The sequence below is a fragment of the Drosophila tropicalis genome, unplaced genomic scaffold (genome assembly GCF_018151085.1).
Source record: "Drosophila tropicalis isolate 14030-0801.00 unplaced genomic scaffold, ASM1815108v1 contig_175, whole genome shotgun sequence".
Taxonomy (NCBI): Eukaryota; Metazoa; Arthropoda; class Insecta; order Diptera; family Drosophilidae; genus Drosophila; species Drosophila tropicalis.
The window spans coordinates 1-22,428 of NW_027172621.1; the positions used below are offsets into that span (position 1 = coordinate 1).

Here is a 22,428-nt window from a genome sequence, read left to right on the forward strand (position 1 = left end):
GTGTCTTTTTGAAGATTGACCTCGAATGGAGTTTTTTATACCCTTGCAGAGGGTATTATATTAAACTGAAACGCACAGAAGGAGACGTACCGACCGCATAAAGCATTTATATTCTTGATCAGCATGAGAAGCGGAGTTGTCCGTCGGTGCGTATGCGTTTTACTCAGCCATAAAGTATAAAGTAAAGTATTGTCAGGATCGGACCACTATAATTGTACTATTCCCATGAAATTAACTGCGATGATAGTATTAGATATTAAAACTCAAATTCCAAAATCTGATCGGATAAATAGAACACAAGTTACAGTCAATAAAGATCGGTTCAATCGCTGCCGTCAGCGATGCTTGTTGCTTACTACGTCATACGTCATCAACAAAGTACATGCATACACACACAGACGCAACGCTACATGATTTGTATGTGTATGCGTGCCGTGCTTTGCTTAGGGAAAGATGGAAGAAGAATGAAAAATTGTAGTAAAAAGAGTAAAAATGTTTTGTTGGTGTATTGATGAATTGAGTTGCAGGGAAAGAAATTTCAAAAAGTCAAATGTTATTGCCAAGGACTACAAGGGTATAAAAACTTCGGCATAGCCGAAGAATATATATACATATATTCTTGATCAGCATGACGAGGCGAGTTCAAATAGCCATGTCCGTCCGTCCGTCCGTCTGGATCAACGCAAACTCCTCCTAGACTGTAAGAGCTACAGAGCTGAAATTTTGCACATACGCTTGTATATACTGCAGGGGTTATATATCTCGGACTCAGCCGGATCGGACCACTATATCATATAGCTCCCATACAAGCCCCAAAGTCACGAACAGTGACTTTTCTCAATAACTTCGTTATATTCTGCGCTATTATCGTGAAACTTAATATTAGAGAGATTATTACGCCTATAAACTACTGTGCCAAATTTGATCAAGATCGGGTGACTATGTCATATAGCTCCCATGGGCACGATCGGTCGAAAACAGTGACTTTTGTAAATAACTTCGTTACTTTTACCGCGATTGCTTTCAAATTAAACATTTGTTAGATTAATATATCTGTTAATGACTGTGCCAAATTTGATTAAGATCGGGCGACTATATCATATAGCTCCCATAGGAACGATCGGTCGAAAACAGTGACTTTTGTAAATTACTTCGTTACTTTTAACGCGATTGCTTTCAAATTGAACATTTCTTAAATTAATATATCTGTTAATGACTGTGCCGAATTTGATAAAGATCGGGTGACTATATCATATAGCTCCCATAGGAACGATCGGTTGAAAACAGTGACTTTTGTAAATAACTTCGTTACTTTTACCGCGATTGCTTTCAAATTAAACATTTGTTAGTTTGAAATATCTGTTAATGACTGTGCCGAATTCGATAAAGTTCGGGTGACTATATCATATAGCTCCCATAGGAACGATCGGTTGAAAACAGTGACTTTTGTAAATAACTTCGTTACTTTTACCGCGATTGCTTTCAAATTAAACATTTGTTAGTTTGAAATATCTGTTAATGACTGTGCCGAATTCGATAAAGTTCGGGTGACTATATCATATAGCTCCCATAGGAACGATCGGTGGAAAACAGTGACTATGATCAATATCTTGGTTATTTCCTATGATTGTAGGCCATTATTTTGCAAACATTAGCCATTGATGGCTAATAGATAAGGAAAGAGTTACCAAAAAAGTTGCAAGGGTATACAAACTTTGACGCGGTCGAAGTTAGCCCCGGCCCTCTGGTTAAAAATATAAGAGCTAATAATGACAGATTTTATAAATTTCAATTGCAAAATCCGACTAAAATTGGTATTTAAAAACTGAACTGGGCGCAAAATTTGATCTTTCAGAATTTTTCAAAATTTTGATTTTTTAAAATCTGTAAGTTGACAAGCACTAATCTCTAATCACTAATTCAATTGTATTGATTCTGATATAAAATTTGGAATTTTTAAAATTTTCAAAAGAAAAATTGGGAAAAAATTCAAATCTTCCAAATTTTAATTGATTTACGTGTGAAAGTTGACAAGGACCACTTTTATTGGAATTGCAAAGTTTTGAATTTTTCTACATTGTGAACGAAATTTTCGGGAAATTGAAATTTTCAGAATTTAAAAATTATGATTTTGAAAAATTTAGTTTTTTTTTTCAATTTTTCAATTTAAAAGCTAATAATGACAAATTTTATCAGTTGCAATTGCGAAATTGAAAGAACATTGGCATTCAAAAACTAAAATTAGCGTGAAATTTAAAGTATTGAAGTTGTCGAATTTTACTCGACGAATTCCTAGAGATCTTCGCTCTACCCGGGTGTCCTGTGACACCTCATTGCTTTTTTTATACTTGCTACAGAGTGTTACAAGTTGAGCTCTTTGTATTTAATGATTTGGGTATTGGGTTACGAGGCACTAACCGAGGTGCACACGGATGCTTTACTTTAGCTATTGGACAACAATTTGCATTCGATCTATTTTTGGAGTAAAAAAACATTCTCAAAGTCAAGTCAGCATATATAACGTTAAACAAATTTCGTCATTATTTGCACATCAAACGCTTTTAAATAATTCCTTTAATCCAATGATGTAGAGCATGTACTGTCAACCACAGGAGTAGCAAGGGGTGATGGCCCAATCGAACGGGTTAACCGTTGTATCCTGTTTTTTATATTATATAGGTGACCACGAAATGGTACAAAAAGGCCATTAACTCAACGATGCATTCATCAACTAAAATGTCAACCCTTTGAAGTCCTTTTTGGAACCAAAATGCTTAATATAGACAAACGATTCCTGGATATATTTAACAAGTAAATCAATTTAACGATGAGCGGCAAAAGCTACGACAAGAGGCTACAATTAATATAGAGAAAACGTAGGCAACTTACAAGCGGGATCACGATAGAAACTATTTTTCAAGTTGTCGATATGGTGCCTATAAAGAGAACGCTGTTTGTAGCGGTCCGTAAATTGGGAAGTCACTTTTTGGAAACCTATAAAGTAATCAAAACTAAGCGTAAAGGCCGGTATGATGTAAAAAACCAATGGCGAATGTCCAATGATGACAACTACGAGCGTTGACTATATAAGGCTTTGGCGGTATGTGGCTGAGAACGAAGAGTTGTTGTCTTCTGGGTCAGAAGCCGAAAGAGAGTTGAAAAGCAGACTTCGTCGAGAACAGGCACAAGAAAAGAAGTTCCAGTAGCGTTCGCCAGTTTGAAATTATATATTGACTTTGAAGAAACACATGTATTACACCTCAATTTTAAACATTCACCGCTGATCCATTAATCTTACGTAACAAAGCAAACGGCACGGCCGCCTATGTTAGATTTATTGACCTCAAGCAGGCTAAAATCCAGTTGTGATTAACTTCCAAAAGGTCGAAATCTAGATAAACACCAAAAACGGAACGAACGGTTAATTGTTTAAGGCGAAGCCTTATATACTAATTGTGATGGCGTCTAAAATGGTGGAAAACGAAAATGCTGCTTTTCTCAAACACTGTCCACTGTTACAATGCCCTGGGAGGAGACACTCAGTATGGGTCTGATGGTGTCGGATGTCTCATGTGCGTCATCTCTAAACGCGTGTATAATGTAATTATTTCCTTTCCAAAAGGGTATATAAATGTTGGTCAGAAGTGTGGAACGCATACTAGGAAGCATCTCCGACCATATAAATTATATATACGAGACGAGTTCATATAGCCATGTCCGTCCGTCCTTCTGGATCTACGCGATTTCCTCCTAGACCGTAAGAGCTACAGAGCTGAAATTTTGCATTTACTGCACAGTTTGAATATCTCGGATTCAGCCGGTTGGGACCATTATAATATCCTTAAGCTCCTCCACTTTTCTCAATAACTCAAGTTATTTTCTGAGCTGTTTTCTTGATATTGGTGAGTTTATTACACTTATAAACAACTGTGCCAAATTTGATCTGGATTGGGTGATTATATAGCTCCCATAGGAACGGTCGGTCAAAAACCGTGACTTTTATGAATAACTGTTACTTTTTATGCGATTTCTTTAAAATTAAACATTTGTCAGTTTATATCTGTTGTTGTGTTATATTTGATCAAGATCGGGCGACTATATCATATAGATCCCAAAAGATCCAAAAGTTGATAAACAGAGATTTAGAACAATAATTTCGTTATTTCTTTACGGTTAGATTTTAGGCCGTTTTAACAAAATAAACATGCAAGGGTATAAAAACTTCGGCGCGGTCGAAGTTAGCTCCGGCTCTCTGGTTTTTTTAGAGAAAACATTTGGTTATTTATTTATTTTATTACATTAAAATATATAACACTGAAATATCAACATTTAAAAACTAAGTTTTTTCTAAATATTTACTTGTTGATTGATAAATCCTTAGCACTCGTTAGACCCCCTTTCAATTTTGAAAATATTTTCTTCGTATCTAGTGTATAAAGCTGCAAATGATGATAAAGATTGACATTGTCATTCGGAATCAGGAATATTTTTTTTCCGCTTTTTTGCTGCTTGGGTAATTTTGTTCTTTGACCAATCCTCCTAAAATATATCACTTGTAATAGTATGAGATGCTAGTGAAATTTAAGATTGACTAACCTCGCTCGAATTATCATCTGATGAGTATACTGTCTTAAGAACTTCACTGTTCTTTTTGTTTCCTGTATTGTGGTTATTTGATTCCTTTTTATTTACAGGTTGCTTACGACCACGACCACTGCCACCACGTCGGCCAACTGCAGATGTTTCGTCTTCCGCTGCTAATGCGAAAAGATCACTGAACTGTTTCTGTAACTCATAAAGATAATGTAAATGATTCGTCAGTATTTACAAATTACTTACTTTTGTGCTATCATTACTATGAGAATACGCTGATTGTAAAGCTCGTTGCATCATATCGTGAACATATAGCCCCGTCCCGGTGCCATGTCTACAACTTCTACGATAATGTTCTAGGTGGTTTAATACCTGTAGGTTTATAAAATAAAAATAGTTTTGCAAATTCTGTTTAGATTACGACCTTCCTGAAATTTAAGTCCACCCTTGCACTTAAGCCGGCTGGAGGTCAATCTTTTTGTGTTGCCTTTTAAAATGTGTCTTTTTGAAGATTGACCTCGAATGGAGTTTTTTATACCCTTGCAGAGGGTATTATATTAAACTGAAACGCACAGAAGGAGACGTACCGACCGCATAAAGCATTTATATTCTTGATCAGCATGAGAAGCGGAGTTGTCCGTCGGTGCGTATGCGTTTTACTCAGCCATAAAGTATAAAGTAAAGTATTGTCAGGATCGGACCACTATAATTGTACTATTCCCATGAAATTAACTGCGATGATAGTATTAGATATTAAAACTCAAATTCCAAAATCTGATCGGATAAATAGAACACAAGTTACAGTCAATAAAGATCGGTTCAATCGCTGCCGTCAGCGATGCTTGTTGCTTACTACGTCATAAGATCGGGTGACTATGTCGTTACTTTTACCGCGATTGCTTTCAAATTAAACATTTTTTAGATTAATATATCTGTTAATGACTGTGCCAAATTTGATTAAGATCGGGCGACTATATCATATAGCTCCCATGGGCTCGATCGGTCGAAAACAGTGACTTTTGTAAATAACTTCGTTACTTTTACCGCGATTGCTTTCAAATTAAACATTTGTAAGTTTGAAATATCTGTTAATGACTGTGCCGAATTCGATAAAGTTCGGGTGACTATATCATATAGCTCCCATAGGAACGATCGGTGGAAAACAGTGACTATGATCAATATCTTGGTTATTTCCTATGATTGTAGGCCATTATTTTGCAAACATTAGCCATTGATGGCTAATAGATAAGGAAAGAGTTACCAAAAAAGTTGCAAGGGTATACAAACTTTGACGCGGTCGAAGTTAGCCCCGGCCCTCTGGTTTTTTACAATTTAAGGCAATTTAAGTAATGCTTCAAGTGACCTTTGACTTTACTTTAAGAAGCCACCATTTTGCTAAACAAAATATTGTTTGCTTATTCCAGCCTTCTTTAAATTTTATATATTTCTGAAACTAATAGCGTTTGACAGACATCGACTACAGAATGGTATCGTTAAATGTTTACAAAATATGTATGTATATATCGAATTAATAAAGGCTTTTCAGAAATAATTCTTGAAAAATTACCATTTTGAGCTTTTTGACTAGATATAATCCCTTTAATGCCAAGTTTAACTATGTTTTTCCAAAATTAAATATATATCTTACTTGATCAGCTGATGGAATGCTACTGGCAGCAGAATTACTCTTAGTGGGTCGCTTTCGCTTATTGGGAGATGAGCTAGGATATTTGGATGTGAGTAAAGATGCTATGATTTCGGAAAGCTTTTCCTCATAACGCTGGCACCAAAACCTGTAAAAAATTGATTATACTCGTTTGATGGGCACTTCAGCAATAGACCTTACCTTAAAGCTGATGTAACAAATGAATCCCCCCTTGCTTTGGTTTCTCTACTAAGCATAAGTCGGATTATTTCATTTGTCGGTTCCTCATTTTTCAGTAATAAAAGCATATGGCTTAAAGCTTCTGGATGATTTGCAGCTTCTAGTTCTGGCAGTAAATCCTAGATAAGTGATCATGTTTATATAGTTTATATGGTACTGCAAGCTTCTATTTACCTGAATACTTTTTAGGGGCACATCGTGTGCCTGAATAAGCTGCCAGAGACAAAATTGCTCGTACGTTTCGTAGTCTAAACTTTGCCTAATACATTCAATTATACAGTCGTGCTTAAATATAGTCAGTTTGCCTTGGGCTACTGAATAAATGATGTCTCGGACGTTTTTTGCGTCAATGCAGCGCAACGTAATTCGTAAAATCTCATTATTGTTAATAGCTATTGATTTAAATTCCCTATAGATATCCGGCAGCAACCATAAATATATGGCCGTGTTTTCTTTTTCTAACATATCAAGGTCACGCACTAAACAAATGACAATCTTGTCATCTGTTGCCTCGCAGATTTGTCTATACACAGTAGTTTTAAACTGATATGGCTGCTGTGAATTTTTACGTGTTTGCAATTTGCAGTGAATTTTCATAAAATAAAGTAAAAGATATCCTGTTTCGGGTATACGCTCGCATATTTCTGAAAGCATTGTTTGAAACGGTTTCTTGCTTTTATCCTCGTTCTCATAAAGAAATCGAAACAGACCGTAAAGAGGATAACTTATGCTCTTGGCTAAAAATTTTTCATCTGTTTTGCTCTCTGAAAATATATGGTTTTGCGGCAGTGTGTCCCGCAAAACCAGCACCGCATTTGAGATCACATAATTTAGCTGCCCTTCTTCCAATGTACAGGCAGGTAAGGTGCGAAAATCCTTTAGAAACGCCTCCCATGTAAAAGAATTTCGTTTAGCTACAAATGTTTCGAATGTTTCGGCTATTGTTTCGGGAAGCTCTATTTTTTCAGCAAATGGCTTTTCTTTGAGTCTGACCTAAAAGATAAAAGAATATTTAAGAATACATATTATATCTTAAATATTTTATAAGTATAATGACCTTTGATAATGGCAAGTCGTCGTCATCATCGGTGTTTTCTTCATTCTTGTTAGGTCGCTCGACTCCTTCGATATCTTCATTACTGAAGACTACTTTTTTTACAGCAGTCAGACTTTCCGTTGGTGTGACAACCATTTTATTTTCGTCATCTAGTAGCGATACATTGATGTCACTATTGCTGTTAAATGTAGCTCCACCAATTTCAAAATGGTCTTAAACAAATAATAAAGCGCAATATTAAAATACCGTTTTAAATGTAACACATTTTTGTGACTCAACAATATTAATTACTGTTGTTTTAATTTAAAATGATTAAATATGGAAAGAATTAAATTAAATAATTTTCTGGTAAGGATGAAAAGCTGTTTAATATAAATTTAAACAAAAAAAAACATCAAAGAAACTAACTTCGGCTGTGCCGATGTTTATACATATAGCCTTGCAGTCCTTTGCCATAAAACAGTGACTTTTTTGAATTTCTCTTTACTTTTGATGTTATTACTTTAAAATTAAACATTTGCCAGTTTAACATGGATATAATTGACTGTGCTAAATTTAATAGAGATCGGCGAAAAACAGTGACTCTGATGAATAACTTCGTTTTTTCGTATGTAAGCCGTTTCGCAAACATTAGACTTTCCCACTTTGAAGACCATAGTTAAGGAAAGATTATCAAAAAACTTGCAAGGGTATACAAACTTTGACGCGGTCGAAGTTATCTCCCGCCCTCTGGTTTTTTGGTCGTTTTTCACATTTTTGTGCTTATCCCCACAATTTTGGCTGTTCACAAAAACAGCAATGTTTCGTTTGGTTGCGAAAAAAGCAAATAAAAAGTTTCCAAATCTGTAATAAGAAGAATACCCTAAGAGGTAGAAAGAAATATTGGCAATCAAAATAATAGGAAGAGTCGATCACAAAACGGCTACACGAATTTATGTCACACGCCACCTACATCAACCTACGACTTACGCAAAGATTGCATCAATGCAGTCAAACATCTCCAATGACAAATCATATCAACCAGCAAGCATCAGCCCAACACCACATAATCAAAATAAAGCCCAACCTCGCCAAGTCAAAAGATACGATGACATAATGGATAGCAACTCAACACTCATTACCGGAACAATAAAAGGCACCGAAGAAGACATGGAAGTAGACCCAACATTAAGAAATGATCATCCAAAACAATCGATACCGGAATCAGATCGTAATCTGAGAAGTCACTCAAAACCTAATCCTCTTACCAAACCCCTAAAAGCTAAAGACAAATTTGACAAATTAGAATGTCAACTTAAAAGTAAAACTAACCAACTAATAAATTCGTTAAATTTTTATACCCTTGCAAAAAGGGTATATTAATTTTGGTCAGAAGTGTGCAACGCATAGAACGAAGCATCTCCGACCATACAAAGTATATATATTCTTGATCAGCACGACGAGACGAGTTCAACTAGCCATGTCCGTCCGTCCGTCCGTCCGTCCGTCCGTCCGTCCGTCCGTCTGGATCAACGCAAACTCCTCCTAGACCGTAAGAGCTACAGAGCTGAAATTTTGCACGTAGGCTTGTATATACTGCAGGCGTTGTATATCTCGGATTCAGCCGGATCGGACCACTATATCATATAGCTCCCATACAAACCCCAAAGTCACGAACAGTGACTTTTCTCAATAACTTCGTTATTTTCTATGCTATTATCGTGAAACTTAATATTAGAGAGTTTACTACGCCTATAAGCGACTATGCCAAATTTGATCAAGATCGGGTGACTATATCATATAGCTCCCAAACAAACGGCCAAGTCACAAACAGTGACTTTCTCAATACCTTCGTTATTTTCTGAGCTATTGTCGTGAAACTTAATATTAGAGAGTTTACTACGCCTATAAGCGACTATGCCAAATTTGATCAAGATCAGGTGACTATATCATATAGCTCCCATAGGAACGATTGGTCGAAAACAGTGACTTTTGTAAATAACTTCGTTACTTTTAACGCGATTGCTTTTAAATTAAACATTTCTTAATTTAATATATATGTTAATAACTGTGCCGAATTTGATAAAGATCGGGTGACTATATCATATAGCTCCCATAGGAACGATCGGTGGAAAACAGTGACTTTGATCAATATCTTCGTCATTTCCTATGATTGTAGGCCTTTCTTTCTCAAGCTTAAGCCTTTTTAGATAAAACGTTCTTCCACATTGATGGCTAATAGGTAAGGAAAGAGTTACCAAAAAAGTTGCAAGGGTATACAAACTTTGACGCGGTCGAAGTTAGCCCCGGCCCTCTGGTTATAAATAACATACTTAGATTTAGAAGTAATGATAATAATAATTCAATGGAATTGCAATGGTTACGTAAATAATTACGACCAACTACAAATAATGATAAAAGCAATTAGCCCATAAATTATCTGCCTTCAAGAAACCCACATCCACTCCCAACCTAATATCCCTATCCCACTTAACTTCACAATAATTCACAAAAACTCATCAAATAATTCACATGGAGGAGTAGCTATGCTAATCCACAAATCTCTCCAATATAACTCGCTCAGAACAAATAATTCGATGCGGTTGGAATAATCCTTCATTCCAAATGTAAAATCCATACTATAAACACATACATCCCACCAAATAAACAATTCAACAAACATAATTTAGAAAATATGTTTGGTAGCCCGAGCATTAATACCATAATATGCGGAGACTTTAATAGCTGGCACCAAAGCTGGGGATCACCAAAAAACAATGTTAAAGGGAATATTGTATTCAAATTTATTTCCCAGTCAAACTTCATTACCCCAAACGACGGCACAGCAACTCACTACTCTACACACCATACGATGACACATGTAGATGTCATCTCTGACGACCCCTAATCTGCTACCACATCTTAAGTGGAAAGCAGACACAGACCTCCATGGGAGCGACCACTTCCCCATCTACATAACTATTTTTGACAGTACAAGCTATGAACACCAAGATAGACGTCCTAAATTTAGACTTAATCTGGCGGATTGGCTAAAGCTTGCTACCCAAACTGAACTCTTTCACTGAAAGAGGCCAAATATCAATGAGGGTAACAACGAAACAGCGAATTTAGTCAAAATAATTAGACAAAGTGCAAATATAAGCATACCACAGACATGTCGAAAATTCAATAAAATGTTCTCAGTCCCATGGTGGAGCAAGAAGCTAGAGGAGTTAAAAGTTAGCAAAAACAAGGCATGGAACAAACTTAGGATAAATATGAACACTGAAAATATAGTGAAGTTCAAAAAGGCTAAAGCATTCTTTAGAAGAGAGTTAAAACAATCAAAAAGGCTTTCACTACAAAAATTCACTTCCGAAATTAACCCAACATCAACCCCCTTAAAAATTTGGTCAAATATCAACACTTTCTGTGGCAGAAAATTGAGAAACGTAATTCACTGTATAACCTCACCAAATGACTCAACAATAAATGTCATAAATAAGATGAACATAGCACAGTTGTTTGTAAATCACTGGTCTAAAGAATCCTCCGACCACAAATTCAGCGCCTCGTTTAGGAATCACAAAAATCGATCTAAAACAATTACCCCCTCCTACGATCCTTCCCAAGAAGCGCTCAGCACTGAATCTGAGATTAAACACATCGAATTCAGGTCAGCATTAAATAGCCTTAAAGGTAAGAGTCCGGGGCTCGACCTAATCTCTTACCCTATGCTAAAAAACTTGTCCACCGAGGTCTCAGACCGGGTAATAAAATTGTAGCAAACCGACTATGGTGGCTTGCTAACAATAGTAAGCTTCTGGATAGTCGGGCAATTAGGCTTTCGAAAGGGCATGTCAGTTTCGGAATGTCTAACCCTCTTAGACTACCAGACTACTTCCGCCCTATCCACAAGAAACAATCTCTCAGTCATGAGCCTCGACTTCGAAAAGGCCTATGACAAAATAGGAATTCATACAATCATTGATGAGTTAATTAATTGGAAAATAGGACCTAAAATATTAAACTACTGTAGCATGTTGTAGAATAACATTTAATAACATTACAAATATATTGTAGCAATTAGTTACAATATTTATGTGCGCAACATTCAAGTGCATTTGCCTCTTAAGCAAAATGACCACCCATGAGTGCATGGACAATTGCTGTGTCGGCAAATATAACACGCGCGGCCACTCTGGCCATTGGGCAATATGATACATCCTCACTCTCCCGCTGCGGCGACATATATACATACATACATACATACTCTTATGTAAACATTTATACATAAATATGTTTATTCATAAGATAGTAGATAGGCATCCCAGAATAGTTTCCACTTGATTGAGGTTTTTAGAAGCGAGCAAAGTAATTCTCCCCAACGCGCGATATGTCTAATTCAGATTAGGTTAGCTTACCTAAATATAACGGGAGAAGAATTCCCAGTAAGATGTTGCACTTGGGTACACATGAGTTTCATCCTCACAGTACCATATGTGTGCTGTTACTCAAATGCAGCAGGCACACTTTGCTTCTACCTAATGGATGAAGCCCAACAGCAACAACAATAAAACAATTTTTTTTTATCAAAGTTGCCAATCACAGTAAAAAAAATATGATGAAAATAGAAGCGACACATCTCCAAAAGTACATTCCTTTCCTTGATTTCCTGATAGGAGAATCAGATGAGGAAGTAGATAGGTAGATGGGAAGTAACTCTTCCCATATCTATATCTCCATATCCAATATATAAAAGAAAATTTCAAAAAATCCTATAAATGCGTAACGCAGAATAGGAATATCCAAAAGGAAACAATAAACAAGCACGCAAAAATTCTGGTTGATTCTTTCAACAAAGCAAGAAATTTAGTGCATTAATAGAGAGAACATAGGTAAAACAAATTGGTCAAAGATTTCCAATCTATTGATCAAGTTACGTGCAAACCTAATCTCTATAAAAACAAAATACAATCTCGACATATTTGTACCTGCAGTACTTAATTCACCTCTGAGCATAGACACTTGTAAAACAGAAACAGTGCAAGAAGGTGAAGAGTCAGAAACAAGCGAGGAAGAAATAGTAGAAGAAAAAGATCTAAATGATCTAACAATTCCTGCGCTATTGAGCGAAAATGCAACTTCAAAAATTTATAACAGCTTTGAGGTTGGTGGACATGGTGAAAGGTGACTACGAAAGTATAGCAGTTGAGGTAATAAAATCAAAAATCATTGGCCCAACACTATATGAAGTCCAACAAGAGACTTCAATTGAATTAATAATACAAAAATTGCAAGGCAGTGTAGTTGGTGAAACATGCAAAGTTATAAAAGCCAAATTGAAGAATACCACTCAGAAAGGTAAAACCGCTGACAAATTCACTTCAGAGATAGATAACTTACGCAAAACCCTACAAGCTGCGTATATCGATGAAGGTGTGCCAGCGGCACTTGCTCTTAAAAATAGCACATATGATGCTATAGAAGCAATGTTTGAAAATTGCGAGCAAATCAGAATTAAAACTATATACTTGACTCCGGTAATTTCAAAACCATGGACGAAGCTATAGGAAAATTCTTACAAAAAAGCAATGAAATAAAAGGAAACGCAACTACAGTTATGTTTGCCCAGAAAAACCGTGGTAATTATAATAACAAATATAATTACATATTGTCGTAGTGGCAATGGTCGTGGTTATTACAATAATTATAATAATCACAATAACGGCCAAAATTTCCAACAAAATAGAAACAATAACTACAGAGGAAATAACAGAGGTTACAATAGGAATAATAGAGGTAACCGAGGAAATAACCGACAAAACGGTTATACTGGCAATAATGTTAGGGTAGCACAGAATGCTTCGGGAAACTCCCAAACACCTTTAGATATTCACCAGTAAAAAGTAATAAGATTCACGCCATCAGTTTTAACGAAAATACCTTCACGAATGTGGCAACGGGAAAAAAGTTAGTATTCTTAATAGACACAGGATCGGAAATATCTATCGTAAAAGAAAATTCCGACAATTTTCATGGTATCCAAACCAATAAAATCATCAATATACAAGGAATTAGTCAAGAAGTAACTAAATCCATAGGGCTTACTTCTGTTGAAATACAATATTCAAAATATATAATCCCACACGAATTTCACATCGTTAATACCCAATTCGCTATTCCATGTGATGGAATACGATTCATAATCGATTTCATAAGAAAATACAACTGTCATTAGATTACAATCCGTCCGAAGACTGGTTAATAATTAGACCAAATAACCTAAAATATCCGATATTTGTACCAATATCGTACAGTTCTGGTAATAATTCAATTGTTTTATCAGCAAGATCCCAAGTGGTCCGAAAAATTGAAATAAGTTCACAAGAAGACAGTGTATTGATTCCAAATCAAGAAATTCATCATGGTATATATTTAGCAAATACCATAACTAACCCCCAAAACGCAGTCATACGATTGCTAAATACTACAAATACAGATCAAATAGTAAACATATCAAGTTTGAAGTATGAACCACTTTCCTGCTACGAAATAATTGAAGCAAATAAAGAACAGCGTGAAAATGCAGTACTAACTACGTTATCAAAAAAATTTTTCCCACAGTTTCACAGCCAACTTACGAAGTTGTGAAGAAATATAGTGATGTATTCGGACTAGAAACCGAATCTATAACAACAAATAATTTTTATAAACAAAAACTAAGACTGGTGGACGATGAACCAATTTATTTATAGAAATCCTCATAGTCAGAAAGACGAAATACAAAGACAAGTCCAAAAGCCTATAAAAAACGAAATAGTCGAGCCCTCTGTATCACCTTACAATAGCCCACTCTTATTAGTACCGAAAAAATCATTACCAAGTTCCGAAAATAAAAAATGGCGATTAGTAATTGACTATCGTCAAATTAATAAAAAATTGTTGTCCGATAAATTTCCCTTACCTAGAATTGATGACATTTTAGATCAACTAGGTAGAGCAAACACTTGCGTGGCAAAATTTTTAAATAGCCAATATCTGCGCGTCTATTAAGCTAGTCTGGATACCAAATTTGATGTCGGTCGCTGTCATAGTTTTTAAGGAAATCAGTTTTATGTAAATTCCGGGGGCGGAAGGGGGCGTGGCGAAAACTTTAAACAATTAATTTCTGCGCGCTAACTAAACGAGTATATAAACCAAATTTGATGTCTCTATCTATTATACTTTTGAAGAAAAACAGTTTTATGTGATTCCTGGGGGCGTAAGGGGCGTGGCCAAAATTCCAATTAACTCTATATATGTACATAATACACGAGTATACATACCAAATTTGGTACCTCTGCTCTTATAGTCTCCGAGATCTGCGTGTTCATACAGACGGACGGACGGACGGACGGATGGACGGACGGACAGAAGGACATGGCTAGATCGACTCGGCTGTTGATCCTGATCAAGAATATATATACTTTATAGTGTCGGAGAAGCTTCCTTCTGGCTGTTACATACATTTTGGCGACTTTAATATACCATTTCACCCTATTGGTGTATGGTATAAAAAATGTAATAAGTGTCAACAAGCATAAATAACAAAGCACACAAAAACTCCATTAATTATAACTGAAACGCCACAACTGGCTTTCGACAAGGTAATTGTGGATACGATCGGTCCACTCCCAAAATCAAAACACGGAAATGAATACGCAGTAACTTTAATCTGCGACCTTACTAAATATCTTGTAATAATACCAATAAAAGACAAAAGTGCAAAAACAGTAGCGAAAGCTATATTTGAAGATTTCATTCTGCAGTATGGTCCAATGAAGACGTTCATTTCGGACATGGGAACAGAATATAGAAAGTCAATAATTGAAGATTTATGTAAAAACTTGCAAATTAAAAAGATAACTTCAACTGCACATCATCACCAGGCTGTAGGCACTGTGGAGCGAAGCCACCGAACACTCAATGAATATTTACGATCATACATTTCAGTTGACAAAACTGACTGGGATGTATGGATACGATACTTCGCATATTGTTTTAATGCAACACTCTCTATGGCACATGATTATTGTCCATATGAGTTGGTATTCGGTAAAACTTCGAATTTACCAAAACATTTTAATAGTGTTGATAATATAAATCCACTATATAACATAGAAGATTATGCTAATGAATCAAAATTTAGATTAGAACAGGCTTATAAAAGAGCCAGAATTATGTTAGAACAGCCTTAAGCAAAGAATAAGGAGATATATAATAGAAAAGTAAAAAATATCGAATTAGAAATGGGAGATAAGGTTTTATTACGTAATGATACGGGTCATAAGTTATAACCTAAGTATTTAGGCCCATACATTATAGAAGAAATAAAGGATAGGGATAATATTTTAATTAAAGATACAAAGAATAAGAAACAATTAGTGCATAAAGATAGGTTAAAAATTTTTATCAATTAATATATATGAAAAAAACAGAGGGCCGGGGCTAACTTCGACCGCGTCAAAGTTTGTATACCCTTGCAACTTTTATGGTAACTCTTTCCTTAGCTATTAGCCATCAATGTGGAAAAACGTTTTATCTAATAAGGGTTATGTTTGCGAAATAATGGCCTACAATCATAGGAAATAACGAAGATATTGATCATAGTCACTGTTTTCCACCGATCGTTCCTATGGGAGCTATATGATATAGTCACCCGATCTTTATCAACTTCGGCAAAGTCATTAACAGATATATCTAAGTAACAAATTTTCAATTTGAAAGCAATCGCGTTAAAAGTAACGAAGTTATTTACAAAAGTCACTGTTTTCGACCGATCGTTTCAATGGGAGCTATATGATATAGTCATCCAATCTTAATAAACTCTCTAAAATTAAGTTTCACAATAATAGCACAGAAAATAACGAAGTTATTGAGAAAAGTCATTGTTCGTGACTTTGGGGTTTGTATGGGAGCTAAATGATATAGTGGTCCGATCCGGCTGAATCCGAGATATACAACCCCTGCAGTATATACAAGCCTACGTGCAAAATTTTAGCTCTTTAGCTCTTACGGTCTAGGAGGAGTTTGCGTTGATCCAGACGAACGGATGGACGGACGGACATGGCTATTTGAACTCGTCTCGTCGTGCTGATCAAGAATATATATACTTTGTATGGTCGGAGATGCTTCGTTCTATGCGTTGCACACTTCTGACTGAAAATTTCAACTCGCTATAAAAAAAAAACGAGCTAACTTTCAAAAACCCAAAATGGTTTTTGCTAGTCAATACTTTCAGAAAAAAAGGGTCCGGTGCGGTTTGATTATTGGGGTTGCACAGTGTAATAATGCAAATTTGACAACGAAGAAGCGAACACAACAGAAAAGGGAGATGTAAAACAAAAACAACATGCATTGACTCACTTTTGACTATTCTTATTTTTGGGTTCTTTTTCAATAAATGCATCTTAATTTACAGTTATTTTGGGGAATTGTTTTTCGCTTTTGATATATTCAATTTTGAAGAAGTAAAGTCATTTAGTTTGCACCGGGTACCTGATAGTTGCAAAATTGATTAAAAACTCGAGAATGAAAAAAATTTCTAAACCCGTTGAGGACAATATAGTGTGCCTTTCAGAAAGAGGATCCTCGTAGCGAAAAATAGCCAGATCCCTCTCTATAAGTCAGGCGACAGTCATTAGAGTAATAAAAGGGCGTGGAATCAACAACCAAAATACATCCAACGGACGCCCACAACTGATTACTGATGGTGATGCGCGCCTAATGATCAACCAAATTAAAAAAGATGGTCACCCAAGGATGCTGCCAAAACGATTGGTAAGCCGGTTAGTGAATCTACTGCAAGAAGGGCACTTCGAAATGTCGGCTACACTCTGGTTGTAAAGAAAAACGCCAGCACTGTCCGAGAAAAACGTCAAGGCACGTCTGCAATTTGCCAAAATGCATCGGCATTGGACCATTGAGGACTGGAAGAAGTTTATTTGGTCAGATGAGTAGATATCAGTCTGATGGAAAGAAATACTGCTGGATAAGGCCCGGAGAAACCATTCAAAAGCGACATGTCAGCGAAACTGTGAAGCACGGAGTCGGGCACGTTATGGCTTGGGGATGTTTTACTTGGTGGAGTTCTGCAAAATTATGCGAAAGGAAGATTACTTAAACATTTTGCAAACCAATCTTGGCAATTTTATTGACAGATGCGCTTATGGTACAACAGATCTTACATTTCAGCAAGATAATGACCCTAAGCATACAGCTAGAATTGTCCAAGATTGGTTATCTAACCAAGAATTCAAGCTGATGAAGTGGCCAGCGCAAAGTCCTGACCTCAATCCAATTGAGAATTTATGGTCAATTGTGAAAAGACGGTTGGGACATTATATAAAACAGCGCCAACAAACCTGGAGAGCTTATGGCAACGCGTGGAGAAAGAGTGGACAAAGATTCCTCAGGAAATTTTTCACAAGCTTGTGGAAAGTATGCCCTCTCGAATCTCTGCAGTAATAAAACATAAGGGACTTCGGACAAAATATTGAAAATTAGAAAAAAAAAAAAAAAAAAGTTTCAAAAATGTTTGAAAAAAGTCAAAACTGAGTCAATGGTTATTATTTTTGTTTATTAATTTTAGCTGAGAAGCTTGAACAATATCGAATTATTTTTTATATGGATTTGTTAAGAACTTTATTAGAAATAAAGTAAAAAAAAATTGGTTGACTTTGGGTTGTTTTTGTTTATTCTGTGAACGCTCAAACGTAAAATTGCAAACATTGAATCACTTTTGACGGCCACTGTAGCTGAGGACAAAGCTTACAGTGAAATCCAAGAAATTTAAGTGCTCTACAACTGTAGTTCAAAAATCATTTAAAGGTAAAAAACTAGCAGAAAGACGTGGCCAAAAGTTTAAAATCTCGCCCAAATTAGAAATTAGAAAATTAATGCTTCGTTTGTTTGCATCTGCTGTGCAGATCCATAAAGAGCTTGCAGTGCCGGCCAGTGTTTGGACAGTGCGGTGAGTTTACTGAAAATAACTTGGACGCTTCGCTCACAGAAGAACATAAAAGAACGGATCTAATACTCAAAATTGCACCTGTGAAGAAATGGCGCAACATACTCTGGTCATATGAGTACAAAAATTAAACATGGCGAATGAAGTGTGTTGATGTTGGTCCTATATGCTACATAGAATGCATCATGGACAAACATGTTTACGTTAAAATTGTTGAAGAAGTGATGTTACCATATGCCGAAGGGGAGATATCACTTTGTTGGGTTTCAAAAGGACAATGACCCAAACGAGGAAAGTAGCAAAAGCTTGTATCGAAAATGGAGGAGTAGATTTATTGAAGTGGCCTACAAAGTCAGCGGACCAGAACCCGATCGAAAATTTGTCGTGCAATAAAAGATGTCCTTGAACTGCTATAGAGCTTACATGAAAGACCATAACACCAGAAAGTTGCCAGAAACTGATAGACTCTATCCAGCGGCGCTGCGCAGCGGTACTGGGGAACAATGGACATGCTACTAATAGGCTGATATTAACTTGGCCTTTATTTTAGGTTTATTTCCTGAATTTGGCACTATTGACACAAAATCTTCATTATTTTCGAAAAATGAAAATGACATTTTTATACCCTTGTAAAAAGGGTATATTAATTTCGCTTAGAAATGTGCAACGCATAGAACGAAGCATCTCCGACCATACAAAGTATGTATATTCTTGATCAGCACGACGAGACGAGTTCACGACCTAGACCGTAAGAGCTACAGAGAAATTGACACGTAGGCTTGTACATACATATATACTGCAGGGGTTGTATATCTCGGATATAGTCGATCGGACCACTATATCGTATAGCTCCCATACAAACGCCAAAGTCACGAACAGTGACTTTTCTCAATAACATCGTTATTTTCTTTGCTATTATCGTGAAACTATATTATTATATTAATATTATACAGTTTATTACGTCTATAAACGACTGTGCCAAATTTGATCAAGATCGGTTGACTATATCATATATCTCCCTTAGGAACGATTGGTCGAAAACAGTGACTTTTGTACATAACTTCGTTACTTTTAACGCGATTGCTTTCAAAGTAAACATTTGTTAGTTTTATGTATCTGTTGAAGACTGTGCCAAATTTAATCAAGATCGGCTGATCGGGTCAAATAGCTCCCATAGGAACGATCAGTTGAAAACAGTGACTTTACCAAAAAAGTTGCAAGGGTATACAAACTTTGACGCGGTCGAAGTTAGCCCCGGCCCTCTGGGTTTTTTATAATACAATAATAACAGAATAAATACTAAATTTGCAAGTCTAGCCTCGATAACATAACTCTATATGCTATATGTAAAATCGCCAAATCCACTACTATTTTTTTGCTCGCAGCTGTATGTTGCAAGTTTTTGATTTTGATCTGTATAGATTAAAACTGAAATGCCTAGTTTTCATAAGGCTCATATCATTATTATTCCTTATTATTCTGACATGAATTTTTTATTTACTTTGAATGGATTCTTTGCTTTATCTACATTTAAAAAATTTCTTACAGTCACTTCAACTATCTTATATTAAGCTTTATTTATTTTATCATGACTTTTTCAAAGCAAATACTACACAACTATTCTTCTAATTGTGACCTCACCCATTAATCAGAAATAACAATCATTAAGTTTTTAGTTTCTATAATAGAGATCAATATAATTTAACTTCTAATTGGATGTTGTATAAACTATTATGCTATTTTTTTTTTTTTTTTCGGCGACGAGTTTATATATACATATATGTATATGTATACATATATGTATATATACATATATGTATATGTTATATATTTTCCTTTGAATTATCTCTTCGCTTTTATAATCAAACTGCCATGCTGTCTTTATAAGCAATTAATTATCTTCCTATAAAAATCTTAACATTCCTATATATTTTACCAACCTTGACTGCATTGCATTATACGATGATCCGTTTCTTTTTTGAAAATTGGTGCCTGAATTGAATAAATAGTTGGATACATAGGCTGAGACATAGTAGTTGTAGAGGCGGGAGACACAAATTCCCGGAAATTGTCCCTTATTAAATTTCGCAGTTCCCGATCAAGTTTCGGCGACTCGAAGAGCGGTTGGAGGTTTGGTATGACCTGTAATTATATGTTTTAAATTTTTTGGATAGTAAAAGGCCATATTCTGTGAGTCTAACCTGTTTGTCAAGAATAAGTTTTAATGAATTGTATACACCCATGCGTATTTTATCCTCGTACTTTACGTAAAAATTCTTAGTAATTCGGCACAAGAAATCTAAAAGAGTACTACTGACAAATGGATGATTTCTTATTGAATGATACATGACCAAAATGCCGGGCTCTATGTTCATAATGTTATCCTTTGTCGGATCAAAAAAAAGCCAGTCGTAAAATAGAGACAACTTTGCGTTAGCTGACGCAATTGGGTTTGTACATGACGAAATAAGCCATCCGATAATAGCCCAGCGCGGAATAATGTCTGAGCAAAGCATATCATTAGTAGGATGAATGACATTGATAATAAAACGGATCAAATCCGAGCGCAAACTGTGCGATTCTGGTGTAGAAAAATATTTATCCTGAAACCAATCCTGGTACCGTTTCTGGTTGCCGAATTTTACAGATGATGCAAGAAAATGTAACTTGCGCTCCATTTCAGGAAGGAGGCGACATTGCAGAAAACGACGACTCGTGCGGATTTGTAACAACTGCCAAATTCCGTTAAATGTAGGATGCAAAATTTTGGGACTGTAGAGAACATCCCTCCAGAGTTGTTCGAATTCAGGGATGCGTGCCACATTTTGCAGAAGGCTGTGCAATTTTATAAATAACGATATAGATACGGAATGCTGTACACAAAATGACACTTACCGAACGAAGTCTCTGCCTAATGGAATAATATCCTGAAAGCGGTCCCGTATTAGAGATATAGTAAAATTTACCTCTTTTTGTCGCAAAGTTGCGAGGGCAGGATTGGAATGATCCTCAATAAGGCGTACGTAACTGTAAATTATTGATTGAACAAGAAACGGGTTTGTTTCCAGCCAACTTCGATATTCGATAAAAATATCAAGTAAATTCTCGACAAGATATAAATTTTTATGTGAAGCATCACCGCCACCGGCTTGTCGCAAACAATTCCATATTACATTTTCAACACTGAGTACTTGATGCTTGACGAATTCACGCAACAGCCAGATTATCTGCCTGCAGGCCCCCTCTGTAAGTTTTGAATATTTTTCGGCTACGAGTAAAGTTAGATTTGCTACAATCACACTCATCCCGTCCCTCGAAACAAGTGTTACATCTCGATATGTCTTTGGAGCCACAATAGGATCTGTTAGCATAATATATAATAACCCGATGGACATTTCATCATGCTGCTTGTCCTTGGATGCAATTTGAGAGAGAGTGTCATGCATTTCCTTATCTCCAAGGCCAGCTATTTGTTGTTGAAGGTTTACAAAAGACCTCTCAAATTTCTTTAAAAGTAAAAAATGGTTATACATGTATTTTTCCAATACAATTTTGCTTCCCACCTCTTCAATCTCATCTTTGCAGTCGACCGCAGTACAAACGAACAACTTCGATATACAACTAGTGCTTATTGGTTGATGTTGTTGCTCCATTTCCTCGATTAAAATTTTTTTTTTTTTTTGGAAAACTATGTATTTACCTTTCGTTTAATGCCAACAATTATAAACAAAACAGAACTACTGGAATCTTTGTAATGAATCCAACATGAATATCAATGACAAACTTTTTGGTGTTTTAATACCATTCTAGTACTTTTTTATTCTGACGCCAAGGGAGGCGTCTTTATTAGGGAATAGAGATTACATTTACGTCTAGGGTTGCGATACAATTGATGGTAAATCG

At 35.9% G+C, this 22,428-nt stretch overlaps 1 protein-coding gene across 2 annotated transcripts; it reads right to left on the reverse strand.

Moving 5' to 3' along the window:
- Positions 1 to 4,256: 4,256 nt before the first annotated feature.
- IntS3 (integrator complex subunit 3) lies at positions 4,257 to 22,405 on the reverse strand. 2 transcript variants are annotated; one of them, XM_068283839.1, is made up of 11 exons: positions 22,089 to 22,398; positions 21,421 to 22,031; positions 20,727 to 21,360; positions 20,466 to 20,667; positions 7,536 to 7,747; positions 6,653 to 7,471; positions 6,440 to 6,597; positions 6,242 to 6,386; positions 4,840 to 4,965; positions 4,597 to 4,785; positions 4,257 to 4,539 (listed from the first exon to the last, which is right to left on the reverse strand). In XM_068283839.1, the coding sequence occupies exons 1-11, from the start codon at positions 22,176 to 22,178 to the stop codon at positions 4,468 to 4,470; spliced, it is 3,258 nt and encodes a 1,085-aa protein (XP_068139940.1). In that variant the 5' UTR covers positions 22,179 to 22,398; the 3' UTR covers positions 4,257 to 4,467. The 2 variants fall into 2 exon arrangements, with proteins under 2 accessions (XP_068139940.1, XP_068139941.1); XM_068283840.1 differs by lacking the exons at positions 4,257 to 4,539; positions 4,597 to 4,785; positions 4,840 to 4,965; positions 6,242 to 6,386 and having other exon boundaries at positions 6,472 to 6,584; positions 22,089 to 22,405.
- Between the last annotated feature and the right edge of the window lie 23 nt (positions 22,406 to 22,428).

Coding starts and splice junctions, on each gene's coding strand:
- IntS3 (XM_068283839.1), bottom strand. CDS start 22,178: ATGGAGCAACAACATCAACCAATAAGCACTAGTTGTATATCGAAGTTG. Junction 7,748..20,465: donor TATAATGCAATGCAGTCAAG/GTTGGTAAAATA, acceptor TATTTGTTTAAG/ACCATTTTGAAATTGGTGGA. Junction 6,598..6,652: donor TGCCCCTAAAAAGTATTCAG/GTAAATAGAAGC, acceptor TCACTTATCTAG/GATTTACTGCCAGAACTAGA.